The following is a 16,352-nucleotide window of genomic DNA, read 5'->3' as shown; positions in this document are numbered from 1 at the left end:
TTGCTGTGAACCTCCTGGTGTATACCATCCATGGCCATAGGAGAGGAACATCTGGATTTTCTTTCTCAGCGGATCAGAGATCCAAGTGACCTCTCGAAGTAAGAGGGGTCACTGGCTTTCCGGTAAACCTCCATTTTTGATTATGGTGATGGGTGTCACGCTGTCAGGTGTATGATCGTCATTTTCAAACACTCTTTTCTCCCATGGGACTTTCTTTGATGGAATCCATCTTTTATATGGATTTTTTGTTTGCACTGTTGCACTTTATTCACATGTGAGGTAATTTTTCATATGTCTTCAAAGTTTATTCACAGTTATTATTGTTTATATATAACTGATTGTTTGCATATTAGTATATTTGTTTTCATTCACACTAATGCACTTTTTCATACTTTTTTTTATTTTTAGCACTGCACTGTTTTTACAAATATTAGGACACTTACCTAGTTACATAGTTAGTAAGGTTGAATAAAGACACCAGTCCATCCAGTTCAATCTGAGTGAGTGTCTACAATTGTCCCTATCCCTGTACATTGCACACTCACATCGGTCCCTACCCTCAAGGAGCCCACAATCCAAGGTCCCCATTCATATACTAGGGCCTATTTTGAACAGAAGCCAGTTAACCTACCTGCATGTCTTTGGAGTCAAGGAATCCAGCAGTGTCTTCACCTGAGCCTATTTTTCAATTGGATATTAGGTGCTGCTGCCGCCATCTCCACTAAGAGGAACCAGCAGTGAAGCCTTGCGGCTTCACAGTTGGTTCCCTACTGCGCATGCTGCACTCTATGAATGGCCTGGCTGTAGATAAGGGTGGGGTGAACTTCTGGCTGAGTCAGTGAGAACTCAGCTAGCAGTGGGAGCAGGTACCTGGAGGCAGACAAATGGAGCTACCCTTTTTGGGTGGAGCTGACACCAACAATGGGGCATATCACCTGTCACTGACACAAACAATGAGGCAATATTTTTCCTGATAAGATATGTTTAGAAAGAAATGGCCAAAGGGGGTACCACATCCAATGAAAACTGTTAGAAAATAGTTTTTGGACATTTGAGCAGATTCCCTATTACTAATGAGTCAAAGGTAGCTTCTTCAGGACCTATTTCCATTGACTGCAGGCAAAGGGATTCTGTATGGGAAAGAAAAAAGTATCAAAACTTAATTGGACGGATAGCCAATGCATAGAAATCACATATATCAATATAAACACCATAAATAGTATGGGGACGGTGTATATAGAGTGTGCCACTCAAATAGCAGAGAACACTGCATTTGCGGCATGCCGTGTGCCGCCCGACGGCAGCCAGATGGTTGCTGTACATACTGTGGAATAACGGTGATCCTGGTGCAGTGATTCTGTGGAATTTTTTGGCTTTATGAGTACTATATCATGATGATAGTATATATACTACACAGTATATCTATCTATGTGGGGGCTTATTTTCATTTTGTCCTCCCTTATAGAATGGGGCATCAAATATTATTGGTTGTCTTGATCTAGGGAGTGTCTGGCTGTTCTGGCTGCCTCCAGGCGGCACACGGCATGGGAGAGTTCTCTCTGCTATACGAGTGGCACACACTATATACACCATCCCCGATTAAGTTTTGATACTTTTTTCTTTCCCATACAGAATCCCTTAGCCGGTGTCTTGTCAAATAGCGTCCTCCATCAGATAGTGTTCCCTGCGTACTGCGCATGCGCAGTACGCAGGAACACAGATTCCGAAAATTGCCGAGGATGAACGGCGCCTGCGCCGTGAGTCCAGGTTCTATCCCCACTATCCAAGTGGACACAGAGTCAGAATAAAAAAGAGCCGAGCGCAGCGAGGCCGAGCCCGAAGCGTGGCGAGCGAAGCTCGCCCGCGAGGGGCCCTCTAAAATTCACAACCCTATGTCCGCTTGGATGGTGGGGCTACCACCTCCACTCACGGCGCAGGCGCCGTTCAGCTTCGGAGATTTTCCGAAGCTTCGTCTGCTCCGTACTGCGCATGCGCAGTATGGAGTGGACACTATGTGATGCCTGGACTCTATACGCCAGAACACCGGCAGTCAATGGAAATAGGTCCTGAAGAAGCAATAGCGAAACGTTGACCTTTCTTTGACTCATTAGTAATAGGGGATCTACTATTTTCATATACACCTCTAGTTATACCAATGAGAGCTCTATTTTCTCTTGTTATTACTTTGTACATACTTTTATCCATTTTGTAACATTAAATAAACAATTCATTTTGTAAAACTATATAGTGTTCCTTTCTGGTAAGCGATATTCTTCCAACTGACACCAACGATGGAGCACAATGCTTTTTATTGATACCAATGATGGGGCACTATTCCTCCTACTGATATAAACAATGGCCACTATTCCTCCCGATGACACCAACAAAAGGGCACAATTCCTCTCACTGACACCAACAATGGCGCGCTATTCCTCTAACTGACACTAACAATGGGGCACTACTGTTGGCACTTTATAAAACCCATATAATAATATTCCTCCTACTGACACCAAAGATAGGACATTGTTTACTTCCACAGGACACAAAGACATTTTCTACTACCTATGCCCCCCTAAAATCTGTTTAGAAAGTTTGAAGATCCCTGGTCTATATAAACTCTTGTAATATCTTTGATCTCATATTAAGTGTAGGAGGAACTCTGCAGAAGTCTGTTCTCCTAGCCAAATGTTTCCAACAACATGCATAATACCATGAACACAGACTCTTTTCTACTTTCTAGTACCAGATTTACTTTGAATTCTCCACGACTGGACTTGATATCTTTAATAATGTTACTGACTATGGTATGTCCCTTGGCCTATATCTCTGCATTTTGACCCTACACTTCACTGCTCATATGAAACCATCTCTGGCCTATGTCCTGATCACTTTTCTGCTTTGTGATCTGCTGTCCACAAGTTCCACGGGTTCTGTGTTTGTTTCTACTTCTGCATCTGCACCCTTAGCACAAATGTTTCTTGCTGCTCCTGCATACATTACAGAGACACTCCACTGCCCTCACTTCCCCTGTAATCACACCCACTCCACTGCCTTCACACCCATTGTAATGCATTTCTAAGGCCAAAGTGCTGCAGGGAGTTCTGATTCAATGGATCACAGATCTTGGTTGCTGAGCAACCAATAATGCAAGCTCTTGTTACCATACTAACAATCCTAACTGACTGAGGGTATAATGTAAATACACTAGAGTGCACATACAATTACATAATTTTTTGCAGTAACAAAATCAAAGGGTACACAAGTGCAAGCAAACAAAAAATATGTTATTTTTATAGGCTCACAATAAACACAATTTTTAACATTTAATTATAATTAAATAATAAGTGATTTTTTTTTTTCTAATTGAACATTACTACTTCACTGGACAGGTCAAAGGATGTAAATTGAAATTGTAATTGTTCTACACTGGCGTATATAGATTTTAGTTTCTAGGAACCTGATACTGTTTTTCATATAAAGACAGCTCTGTTAAACTTTAGTTAAGGGCAACATAAAAAAGTATATGTGCATCTCTGCAATACATGCGTGTTTCCCCATATTTTATCTCTTTAACCACTTCAACCCCTTCCAGTCCAGGTCATTTTTTCAGATTTCGGCATTATCACACTTTGAATGACAATTACTCAGACATGTAACAAGGTACCCAAATTCATTTTTATCATTTTTGAGACAAACAGAGCTTTCTTTTGGTGGTATTTAATCACCACTGTTCGTTCTTTTTTTGCTATATAAAAAAAAATTTAAAAAAATAAACTGTTTCTGTGATAAAATTTCACAAATAAATAATCTTTCTTTATCAATTTAGGCCAAAATGTACTCTGCTACTTCTCTATGGTAAAAAATAATCCAAGTCTGTGTCTATCATGTAGTCTGTGTGAAAGTTATAGAGTTTACAAACTATGGCATATGGCATCTTGAAAATTGATCACTCCTGATGTACTGACTGCCTATCTCAATTCTTGAGGTCCTAAAATGCCAGGGTATTAAAACATCCTGAAAATTACACTTTTTGAAAAGTACACAGCATTCAGTACGAGGCATGGTGAGTTTATTAAAGCTGTTATTTTTTTCCAAAATACTTTGGAAAATTATGAACATAATAAAATTAGTTTTTCTTTTGTTTACAAAGTTGTCATTTTATCAAGTTATTTCTCACACACAGCATGGGCATACTTATATTTACACCCCAAAACACATTCTGCTACTCTCGACTACATGTGTGGGACTTTTTTACAGCCTAGCCACATAGACAGACCAAAAATCCAAAGAGCATATTAAGGCTTTCTAGGAGCATAAATTAAACATCTAAATTGCTGACTACCTATCATATTTTTGGAGGCCCTGGAGTACCTGGATAGCCGAAACACCCATAAAATGACCATATTTTGGAAAGAACACATGTCAAGATATTTTAGAAAATTAAAATTTTTACCACAATTTTTTTTCATAAATGTGGAAAGAAAATTAAGTTGTATTTATTTTATTTCAAAGTTGACAATTAAAATATGCATAGCTTAGGCATACTTAGAATTACATCACAAAACAAGTTCTGAAACTCCTGGTAATACCACATGTGTGAGACTTTTTTTAAAACCTAGCCTAGCCACATAGAGGAGCCCAAAATCCAAAGAGCACCTTCAGATGTTCTAGAGGCATACATTGCACATCAAATTTCCTAATTACACATCACATTTTTGGAGGCCCTGGAGCACCAGGATAGTGGAAACATGCACAAAATGACCCCATTCTGGAAAGAAAACACACCAAGGTACTTTCTAAGAGGCATAGTGAGTCTTTTGAAAATACATTTTTTTGCTACAAATTTTTGGAATATGTGGAAAGAAAATTAAAGTTTTGACACTGACACTAGTTATAGCGGTGATCAGGACACTGATGCTGGTTTATACTGGTCTGGCATCACTGTATTCAGGGACACTTGCTCTGTTGAAGCTAGTGTGGCAGTGATCATGACACTGATATGGAGGTGATCAGGACACTGGTATGGAGTGATCAGGATGTTGGTATGGCAGTGATAAGGATGCTGGTATGGCGGTGATCAAGAGGCTGGTATGGTGGTAATTAGGACACTGGTATGTCGGTGGTCAGGACACTGGTATGGCAGTAATCGGGAAACTGGTGCTGGTGTATACTTGTCTGGCAATCAGAGACACTGGCTGGTGGCAATCGCCTGGTAACATTGACTGAAGTAGCTAGTGATATGGTAACTGTTTTGGAAGGACTGGTGACACTGGGGCAGGAGTGACAGGTGACAGGTGGTTGGCTGCACTATTTATTCACAAGAAAACTAGGGGCTAGTGATCAGGGACACTGTGAGCTGGTTGGCACTGATGTGTGTCAATATGTAGTAAAACAGGGAGGGCACACTAACCTTGTGCATTACCAAAGATTAATATTTATTAAAATAGTAAAAACAAACGTTATGCTCACAAACCTGGTTGCAGGTATCTAGAAGACACGGTTCTGAATTTTTGGAACAATGTTAAGACTTTTTTAAACTTTTTTTTGAGTATGACTTTTGTTTTTACTATTTAAATAAATTTTAGCTTTGGTAATGCACAAGGTCAGTGCGCCCCCCCTGATTTTCTATATGTTTCAGCTCTAAGGATACCCATTGTTCTGAGGAGGGCAGAAAGACCTTTGACATTCCATATTCTATCCAAAAGATTGGCTACACCACCTACACATGGACTAAGCTCCGGAGCGCAGGAGATTATGTTGTACTGATATGTGTCAAAACAGTGTGACAGGCTGAAGACTACCCACTGTACTGCTGTAAATGTTCTCTCTCCTCTCACAGATGATATCTGTGGGGCGAGAGATAACCGATGTTACTTTCAATTTCTTGTTTACATGTGATTGCTCTGATTGGACAGAGCAATCACATGGTATAGGACCAATATTATTGGTCTTTTACCCACTTATATGTTCACTGTGTCCAAAGGACACAGCAACCACTGGGCTCGTGAGTGAGCACTATAGGAGCTGCCGATTGCCGTGGATGTATGGGTATGTCCACTCGCATCTGTAAAACACACATCCAGCTTTATATGTACATTAGCCAGATGGAAGGCAGTTAAAGACCCTGCAAGTGCAGAAAAATGTTGATCTACCAAGAATGCACTCAGCTCCTAGGTCCTTTTGTGTGATGAAAACACATTTCTTTGGACTGAGTGTTGTCAACTCTGCTTAGTTTTCTCTGGCTAAACTACTGAATTACAACCTTTTTCAAGTCAACATCATTAGCACTTATTGATCTGCAACTTGGAGGCATAATTGGGCTCCTTGAGATAACACATGAAGTGTGCGCAGGTCGCAGAGCAGCCCTGAATTTCTACCAAAATATAAACAAACCCTTTCAAAGTTATATTTAACAGATCAAAAAGGAACAAATAAGAGAAGCTCATTTTGATAGTTTACAAATGATGACTGTCTAATGCCGCGTACACACGATCGAATTGTATGACGTACTTAGTCCGTTGAAACGCATTTCAACGGACAATCCGATCGTGTGTGGGCTTCAGCTGACTTTTTCAGTACTAAGAAGGCCGGTTTGCACACCAATCTTCCCGTCGTACTTTGGTTTCAGTGGACAATACGTTCGTCAGTATGCTAGTCCGACGGACTAAGAATGGCGCATGCCCAGAAAGGATTTATAGGACGGAAGCGTTCTGTCTTGTAAAACTAGTGTTCGTATTGAAGATAGAATATTCGTCATGCTGCTAATTTTGTGATCTTTTAATATAGCACATTCTTTTCTTCTTCATAATGCGAGAAAAGTGAAGTTGCTTTGCTGCTTATATTCACACAGAGTTATCACAAATGTCTTTATTCATGCTCATCTTATGATTAATATTCCAATTCGAGAATAAATAAAAAAAAAAAATAACGGACGAATTAAGCTGAAGTCTGAAAAGCGCGAATCGTCTCTAACCAAACTTCCACTAACGCAAAGTCAGCAGAAGGAGCCCAAAGGGTGCTTTACTGTGTCTTGGACTTCCTATTTCTAGTCCCGTCGTACGTGCTGTACGTCATCGCGCAAGCTTTCGTCGGACTGTTTGTGTATCCGTGTGTGGCCAAGTCCGTTCGGTAGAAAGTCCGCCGGATTGTATGACGGACTAAGTCCGTCATACAATTCGATCGTGTGTACGCGGCATTAGGAAATCTGGGACATCCAGTTACCCTCATTACAAGTCCAGTGATAATGGATGCAATGTTCATCCACAAATGTACAAAACTTTAATTCAGTGCGTGAGGTGTAATGATCTATGTATGTTTTGTATTAATGAAGCAATTCTTTAGTTGTGCTATATCACAAAAATTTCATAGACTGTTTTCTAATTAACAATTTTCTACTTGAGCTCAGACCTTACAAAGAACAAGTGTCCCTCAGGAAACTAAACCAAATATAGGAATTCCTGGGTATGCAAGTCTGTATGAGGCCAAGCCTGTATGGGAGTATGCTTCCAGTAAGCTTACGGAGAAAAGGGCTCACTTAAAGTCTCTGCATTTACAGTTTCTCTAATGCCGCGTACACACGACAGGACTTAAGTCCGGCAGACTTTCGACTGAGTTCTGACAGAGTTCTGACGGACTTTCCGAATGAACGGACTTGGCCACACACAATCACACCAAAGTCCGACGGATTCGAACATGATGACGTATGACTGGACTAGAATAAGGAAGTTCATAGCCAGTAGCCAATAGCTGCCCTCGCATCGGTTTTTGTCCATCAGACTAGCACACACACGAGCGGATTTCTGGGTCCGGCAGAGTTCTGTCGGAAAAATTTGAAACATGTTCCATTTCTAAAGTCTGTCAGACTTTTGCAAATCAAAAGTCCGCTGCAGCCCACACACTATTGAATAGTCTGCCGGAATCATTCCGTCAGACTTTTGATGTTGAAAAGTCTGGTCGTGTGTACGGGGCATTACAAACCCTCCATGTTCATGTATTCCATAGTGTAAGCGTATGTCTTCAGCCATCCATTTACTTTGAATTAGCTTACAGTACAACTTAACGTACAAAAAAGAACCATTAAGTGGTTGTAATTTTTGTGATTGGTTGGATTTTTGTGCTTGGGTGTCGAATTGCATTACAATCTTACTAGGCCATGCTGGTTGCTGGCCAGAGACACAGAGAGGTGGACCTGGAAGTGATGTCAAAGATGTCACTTTCTGGGTCAGCAACAAAGAGGGGAGGGGAGAGCGGATGTTTGTCTGCTCTACTTCCTACCCTTTACCCGGTGGAACCCACTATGTTGGTCCTGGGCCCACAGAGGGGAGCACCGTTACCAGAGTGTGTGTGGAAACAATCAGGCGGCCACCTGAATGCTTCCATCTGACAGGCAGGAGTTTGCTTGTCAGATATACACACAATCCTGATGACTGTAGCCACCGGAAATGTGTGCAAAATCCCCCGCTGTCAGGTCCATACGACTGACCTGGCAGTGTAAGGGATTGGGTTAAGGCAATTCATTCATTAAAATGGGTTGACTAACCCACCAAAAATTGTGCATACAGGTGATACTCGAAAAATTAGAATATCATGCAAGTTCATTTATTTCACTAATGCAACTTAAAAGGTGAAACTAATATATGAGATAGACTCATTACATGCAAAGCAAGATAGTTCAAGCTATGATTTGTCATAATTCTGATGATTATGGCTTACAACTCATGAAAACCCCAAATCCACAATCTCAGAAAATTATAATATTGTGAAAAGGTGCAATAATCTAGGCTCAAAGTGTCCCACTCTAATCAGCTAATTAAGCTATAACACCTGCAAAGGGTTCCTGAGCCTTTAAATGGTCTGTCAGTCTGGTTCAGTTAGAAATCACAATCATGGGAAAGACTGCTGACCTGACAGTTGTGCAGAAAACCATCATTGATACCCTCCATAAGGAGGGAAAGCCTCAAAAGGTAATTGCAAAAGAAGTTGGATGTTCCCAAAGTGCTGTATCAAAGTACATTAATAGAATGTTATGTGGAGGGGGAAAAGTGTGGAAGAAAAAGGTGCACAAGCAGCAGGGATGACCGCAGCCTGGAGAGGATTGTCAGCAAAGGCCATTCAAAAGTGTTGGGGACTTTCACAAGGAGTGGACTGAGGCTGGAGTCAGTGCATGAAGAGCCACCACTGGACATGGGCTTCAAATGTCGTATTCCTCTTGTCGAGCCACTCCTGAACAACAAACAACGTCAGAAGCATCTTACCTGGGCTAAAGAAAAACAGACCTGGTCTGTTGCTAAGTGGTCCAAAGTCCTCTTTTCTGATGAGAGCAAATTTTGCATCTCATTTGGGAACCAAGGACCCATAGTATGGAGGAAGAATAGAGAGGCACACACTGCAAGATGCTTGAGGTCCAGTGTGAAGTTTCCACAGTCTGTGTTGATTTGGGGAGCCATGTCATCTGCTGGTGTTGGTCCACTGTGCTTCATTAAGTCCAGGGTTAACACAGTCGTCTATCTGGAGATTTTGGACCACTTCATGCTTCCTTCCACAGAGCTCTATGGGGATGCTGACTTCATTTTCCAGCAGGACTTGGCACCTGCCCACACTGCCAAAAGCACCAAAACCTGGTTCAATGACTGTGGGTTAACTGTGCTTGATTGGCCAGCAAACTCACCTGACCTGAACCCCATAGAGAATCTATGGAGCATTGCCAAGAGAAAGATGAGATGGGACCAAGCAATGCAGAAGAGCTGAAGGCCGCTATTGAAGCATCTTGGTCTTCCATAACACCCCAGCAGTGCCACAGGCTAATGGCTTCCATGCCATGCCACATTGAGGCAGTAATTGCTGCAAAAGGGGACCAAACCAAGTACATATGCATGCATATACTTTTCAGAGGTCCAATAATGTTCTATGTACAATCCTTGTTTTATTGATTGCATGTAATATTCAAATTTTCTGAGATTGTGGATTTTGGGTTTTCATGAGTTGTAAGCCATAATCATCACAATTATGACAAATCATAGCTTGAACTATTATGCTTTGCATGTAATAAGTCTAGCTTATATATTAGTTTCACCTTTTAAGTTGCATTAGTGAAATAAATTAACTTTTGCATGATATTCAAATTTTTCAAGTATCACCTGTATAGTATCTTTGGCAGTGCACCGCTACACACATTGTGATATGCTGCAGCCACGTCCCTTGGCTAGGTGCATTTGGATGGCATTCAGAATAAATGGCATTGAACCATATTAATGTGCATAACACATAATGTGAAGGGGTTGAACAGGCCCTCAGGGCAGTGGTGGTCAACTTTCATGATATTGGTGACCCCTGACATTCAGAAAATTTAACGCTATGGAAAGCAAAAGCTGCTATTGTAGCCGTCTCCTCACTCTTCTCTTTGTTTCCTAACAGACACAGGGAAAAAAGCCTTTAGCTGAGTGGATTACATCTAGTGGTATCCAAGCAGGAGTTCTGAAGGTGGATTCTCATAGTTGTGTGAGCTTGGTGTCATTCTGGGAGCATGAGAGTGCACTGTGTCTTTTGATCTTTGCTTAATAAAGAAGTGTATTGCACTACTAGGGCATATGCTTTCCTGGTCTGTCTTTTGTTTAGATTGTCCCCAGTCCTTGTTTTGTAAACTCAAGGGACGGCTGCAAGGACACTGATATAGTGAAGGGTGCAACACTGGTTCGGAGCTTTTTTTGGTGGTCACACCTGAGCGCATCAATGGGATTAATGGTGATCTGATTAATAAAAAATTAGATTTTTGTGATTGTTATTAACCACTTGCTTACTGGGCACTTAAACCCCCCTCAGTCCCAGACCAATTTTCAGCTTTCAGCACTGATGCACTTTGAATGACAATTGCGCGGGCATACAACACTGTACCCAAATGAAATTTTTATCATTTTTTCCCACAAATAGAGCTTTCTTTTGGTGGTATTTAATTACAGCTCGGAGTTTTATTTTTTGCTAAACAAACAAAAAAAGATTCAAAAAAAAAAATCATGTTTAATAGTTTGTTATAAAATTTTGCAAACAGGTAATTTTTCTCCTTCATTGATAGGCTGAACTGCTGGGCACTGATAGGCTGCATTGGTGGGCACTGATAGGCTGCACTGGCGGGCACTGATAGGCATAGTTAAGGCGGCACTAATAGGCACAGATAAGGTGGCACCGATGGGCACAGATAAGGCAGTACTGATGGGCACAGATAAGGCGGCACTGATGGGCAAAGATGGGCACGGATGGGTGGCACGGATGGGTGGCACTAAGGGGCACTGATAGGTACCACTGATAGATGGGACTGATGGGCACTGATAGGTGGCTCTGATAGGTGGCACTGCTGGGCACTGATGGGCGGCACTGCTGGGCACTGGTAGATGACACTGATGGGCACGGATATGTGGCACTGGGGTGCAGCACCGTTGTTGAGGCAGATTGTGGGCACTGTGGTAGGCACTGCTGGGTGGCACTGTGGGCACTGCTGGGTGGCACTGTGGGCACTGCTGGGTGGCACTGACGGGGGGCACTTATGTTTTATTAAGGTGGCACTGGCAGGGGGCAGGTGGGCACTGGCAGGGGGCAGGTGGGCACTGGCAGGGCTGGCCGTGATCGGGACTGATGTCCCGATCACGGCCGCCGGGGATCGGCTCTTTTTTTCTCTCCTCGCGCTGTCAGCGCGAGGAGGAATAATAGCCGATTACCGGCTCCGTTGCATCACATGATCAGCTGTCATTGGCTGACAGCTGATCACGTGATAAGGGGTCGGGATCGACCCCTTGCTTGGATCAGTGATCAGGCGAGTCTCATAGACTCGCCGATCACAGAGCGCGTCCCTCAGGGGGCTCGCAGGCCGCTCGTGCACGGGACGACGTCAATAGACGTAGTCCCGGCAAAGGAGGTCCGCGCTGTAGCGATTCGGCTATAGCGCGGATCTCAAGTGGTTAAACATTGGGTATACATCCAATGGGTTTTGGTCCCATGGAAAATGATGATCCTGATTGTTGTTTCAAATCTTTATTAGACTATTAAAAAAAAAAAAAAGACAATTTTTTTTTCTGAACCATTTAATTTCATTGTGGCTCACAGCCTGTTACCAAATCACATACACGATTGTCTGAACGGATCCTAAGGGCCGCAGAAAAAGAGCCACATATGACCCCTTGCCACAAGTTTGGCACTAAGATTTTAGAGTCATTGTTGTGATCTTTGAGGATCTTTCAGAATGAATTACTTCACAGTACAAGGGGCTAGGGAGGTCAGGGATGACTTGTTTTAAAGAGGAAGTAAACCCTGATGGGTTTACTTCCTCTTTCATTCCCTGCAAAGGCAAAGCATAATAAACTATTATGCATCGCATAATAGTCCATTATGTGTCACTTACCTGACACAGGAGTCAGCGAAGTCACCGCTGTCCCCTGTAGTCCGGCACATCCATCTTCTTGGTGGGGTCTCGCAGCTCCGCCGCTGTCATTCGGCGAAGCCGCGATGACGTCACTCCCGCGCATGCGCACAGGAGGCGACACGCGCGGCATCTTCGTCATTGACGATGCCGCGCTCAGTGCGCCTGCGCGCCGTTGTCTACAGCGCATGCGCCGTAGACAGCGGTGCCTGTCTTCGGGCAAATATCTCCTAAACCATATAGGTTTAGGAGATATTTCTTGGACCTACAGGTAAGCCTTAATCTAGGCTTACCTGTAGGTCAAAGTGGTTTGTAAGGGTTTACAACCACTTTAAAGCTCTTTTACTGCTTGTCAAGAATATGTAAATATTTGAAATCCCATAGTGACACTGCTCCAGGATTACCAGACTACTAACAAAGGGAGTGGTTGGACTGGTGCAGTACAGCACTGTCCAGATGACAAACTGAAGTACTGAGCACATAGGCTATACTCCCCATTTACATCTCAAGCCTTGATTTTGATATTTTTGGGAGGAGGGTGTTTTGGTGTTGCCGTATTGTATATTGGCATCGCAGGACTACGTAGCTCAATTGATTGGGAACAGAAGACATATATCCCAGCAGCCTATCACAGAAAAAAAAGTAAGAACAAGTAGTCCTTCCAGATGGAATCATTTTATGCAGATAGTACTGGAAATGTCCTGTACAGGACTGCTGCAAATTACATATAGAATTTAGTATTCAGTCATTTTTGTATTATGAAGAATGAGTAAAGCAGTAAAACAATGAGAATGATCTGTGAGCATGGAAAACAAAATAAACAAAAAGCTTGTCTCACTGTATTATTTCACGGGAATTACTGAAGTAAACATTAGAAATAAATGCAAATAAAGCACATAGTAGCTTGGGTGCAGATCATTTCTAATTCTATATATAGAAATTCTAAAAATAAAAAAAATATATAATAATTTACTGAAACTAAACACATTTTGCCTTTTGTGTACAACCAGAACAGCGGAAACCATTATGGAATTATAATTAGTTAAGATCATTTGCAGGTGCCTACCTAAATATGCGCTTCTATTTCTGTAATTTGGACAAATTATTAGCTATATGAAACAAAACGTACACGTATGTCCCACATTCACGTTCATGTCCGCAGTTAAAAAGCTGTACTGTACTGTACAGAGCCTGCCATAATTCACATCGGTGCATTTTATTAGCACACAGATGCTCCCAACATTAACAGTATGTGAACATACTGACGGTCATTTTACAACCACTGTAACATACTCTCATCAAATCCTCAGTATTCTAAACTACAACATGAATATTATTTATCATACTGTAAAAAGAGATTATAAAATATACGGTAGGTGTTAGAATCCAAATTACGTTCTGCACCAAAAACACCTTTGCCACTTAGGATGTATACCTATTATGGTCAAATTACTCAAATAATGGAACTGTCCCTGATTAATCACTATATTCACCATGACATTCAACCTATTACCCTAATGTGAAAGAGCACAAAATTGTGAACATACAGTTTTATCTATTGTTAACGACACCCCAAATGCACCAAACAAAACGGGTGTTTTTGTGCATGTAATAATGTGTGGCAAATGTACAAAAACGCACATTTAAAAATGTGTCAAGCTTGAAGGTGCATTAGCTTCTTTACTGCATTTGTTGTGAGTCGGGCAGCCCATTGACGAGGTGCCCAACATGCAAAATAAAAATGCGCATAAACACGATACCCAATTTTGTGCTACACTAATGTGAATAGGGGTTTGCATATGCATAAATCGAATGTTAGGGAATTAACGAGGGCATAGGTTTCTGTATGTGTACAATGAATGTTGAGGAGTTAATAGGGGCTAAACGAAATGTTAGGGAGTTACTGGGCGCTAGGACTTTTATATGTGTAAAATGGATGTTACGGAGTTAACAGGGGCTAGGACTTGTATATGTATAAAATGGAAATTAGGGTGTTAACGGGCACTAGGACTTCTATGTATATACAATGGAAGTTAGGGAGTTAATGGGGCTAGGACTTCTATATGTATAAAATAAAAGTTAGGGATTTAATGGGGGCTAGGACTTGTATATGTATAAAATGGAAGTTTATAGGGGCTATGACTTTTATATGTATAAAATGGAAGTTAGGAAGCTAATGGGGGGCTAGGAATTCTATAGGTATAAAATGGAAGTTGGGAAGTTAATGGGGGCTAGGAATTCTATAGGTATAAAATGGAAGTTGGGAAGTTAATGGGGGCTAGGAATTCTATATGTGCAACCTGTATGTTAGGGAGTTAACTATCCTTACAGTTACAGTCCTGCTTATAGCTACAAACTATGGCTGCATCTAATGGCAACACTGGGATATGCAGCAGTTCCACATGGAGGGGGGCAGTGGGGAGAGTCTACTACACAACACTGTAAAAGAATCCCATGGTGTCATAAACTGGAATGATCAGATAGGATACTTTGCTGCATACACCTGATCATAGACTGTCAATGTGATTGTGTAGTAAATGGCAGCATATTATCCCATTCATTTATTGTATACATATGATCCCATCCTAATAATATATACATATGATGCCATCCTAACAATATATACATATGATCCCATCCATATAATAAACATATGATCCCATACTGTACATTCTATACGTGTGATGCCATCTATACATATATACACATGATCCTGCAGATATCTGGCCATCCATGTATTGTGTAGCTGTAGATGGAGGAGGAGGATGGTGTGTTTCGGGCAGACAGATGGTGGGATGTGGAGCTCGGTGTATGTAGTGTGGGATGTGGAGCTCGGTGTATGTAGTGTGGGATGTGGAGCTCGGTGTATGTAGTGTGGGATGTGGAGCTCGGTGTATGTAGTGTGGGATGTCTGCTCTGAGCTCCATGCTTCTCTATACCTGGAAGGATCGGACACTGCAGAGCTCTATACATACACACCGCTCTCTCTCTCTCTCTCTGATGTATAGAAACAAATGAGGATAAATATCTAAACAAAGCGAACATGACCCATGGGGCCGGATTTGGGTGACATCATAGAAGGCAGGTATGATCACATCATACAGAATAGAATAATGATTGGAGATGCCATCAGCATAGAGAGGGGTGAAGGGATGGTATCAGTGGGCATCCTCGTGATCCTGGGTATATCTCCTGCATCCTCCATTGCTCCCCATAAACCTTCCCCTCTGCACTCACCCATAAGTACATCATTCCTGTGATCCGCACACTGTAGTTCCGGACAATGCCTGGTGCTGGAGGGAGGGGGGTGGGGAGGGTATCCGCCGTTCTCCGTCTTGCTCAGCGCCTTCTCCCTCTCTCCCAGCTCTGGGACATGGCACTGCTCACTGGAACTCCGCGCACGCCCTGTCTCCAGCCGGAGGGAGAGGAGAGGGAGGAGAGAGAGGAGGGCACAGAGGTATGGAATGGAGAGAAGAGTCATGGCACTGTGTGGTACATGGGGACACCTGAGTGAGGAACAAAAAAAAAAATATGAAAGCACCAAAACATTAGTTCTGTGTAAAGGTGTGTATCCTGGCACATGAAGGCCCTGCCTTTCCTCTTCCAGCACTATGAGAGTTAACAGCCACAACTGCTAATCTGAAAAGTTGTGCCACTCACTTGCCCCTTTTTGCCCTCTCCACCAATCACAGAGCTGGTATTACTGTCCTCCCACAATGCACCACATTCTGTGAATGGGTGGAGGAGATTATGACATTCATCTCCTCCTCCTCCATTCACAGAACACAGCACATTGTGGGAGAAAAATAATGTCAGTTTAGTAAGGCCTCTTGCACATGAGAGTAAAAGACGCAGCATTTTTTACTGATTTGAAATGTCTGTGGCACAATGCACACAGCTGTGTAAAGATTAGCAATACATTGATGAGCGGGACAGCCCGTCCATT

At 42.2% G+C, this 16,352-nt stretch overlaps 1 protein-coding gene across 1 annotated transcript in view; it reads right to left on the bottom strand.

Annotated features, from left to right (window-relative positions):
- Positions 1–15,799, bottom strand: part of RBFOX2 (RNA binding fox-1 homolog 2) — a 535,783-nt gene extending 519,984 nt beyond the window's left edge. The window contains exon 1 of the mRNA XM_077452579.1: positions 15,644–15,799. Within this exon, the coding sequence (XP_077308705.1) occupies positions 15,644–15,658 (15 nt within the window). The 5' untranslated portion in view covers positions 15,659–15,799. The remainder of the gene's footprint in view (positions 1–15,643) is intronic.
- Between the last annotated feature and the right edge of the window lie 553 nt (positions 15,800–16,352).

Source organism: Lithobates pipiens, unplaced genomic scaffold (genome assembly GCF_037356315.1).
Source record: "Lithobates pipiens isolate NorthernLeopardFrog02 unplaced genomic scaffold, aLitPip1_a1.2 Scaffold_23, whole genome shotgun sequence".
NCBI classification, from domain to species: domain Eukaryota; kingdom Metazoa; phylum Chordata; class Amphibia; order Anura; family Ranidae; genus Lithobates; species Lithobates pipiens.
This window is presented reverse-complemented; position numbering and strand designations above follow the sequence as displayed.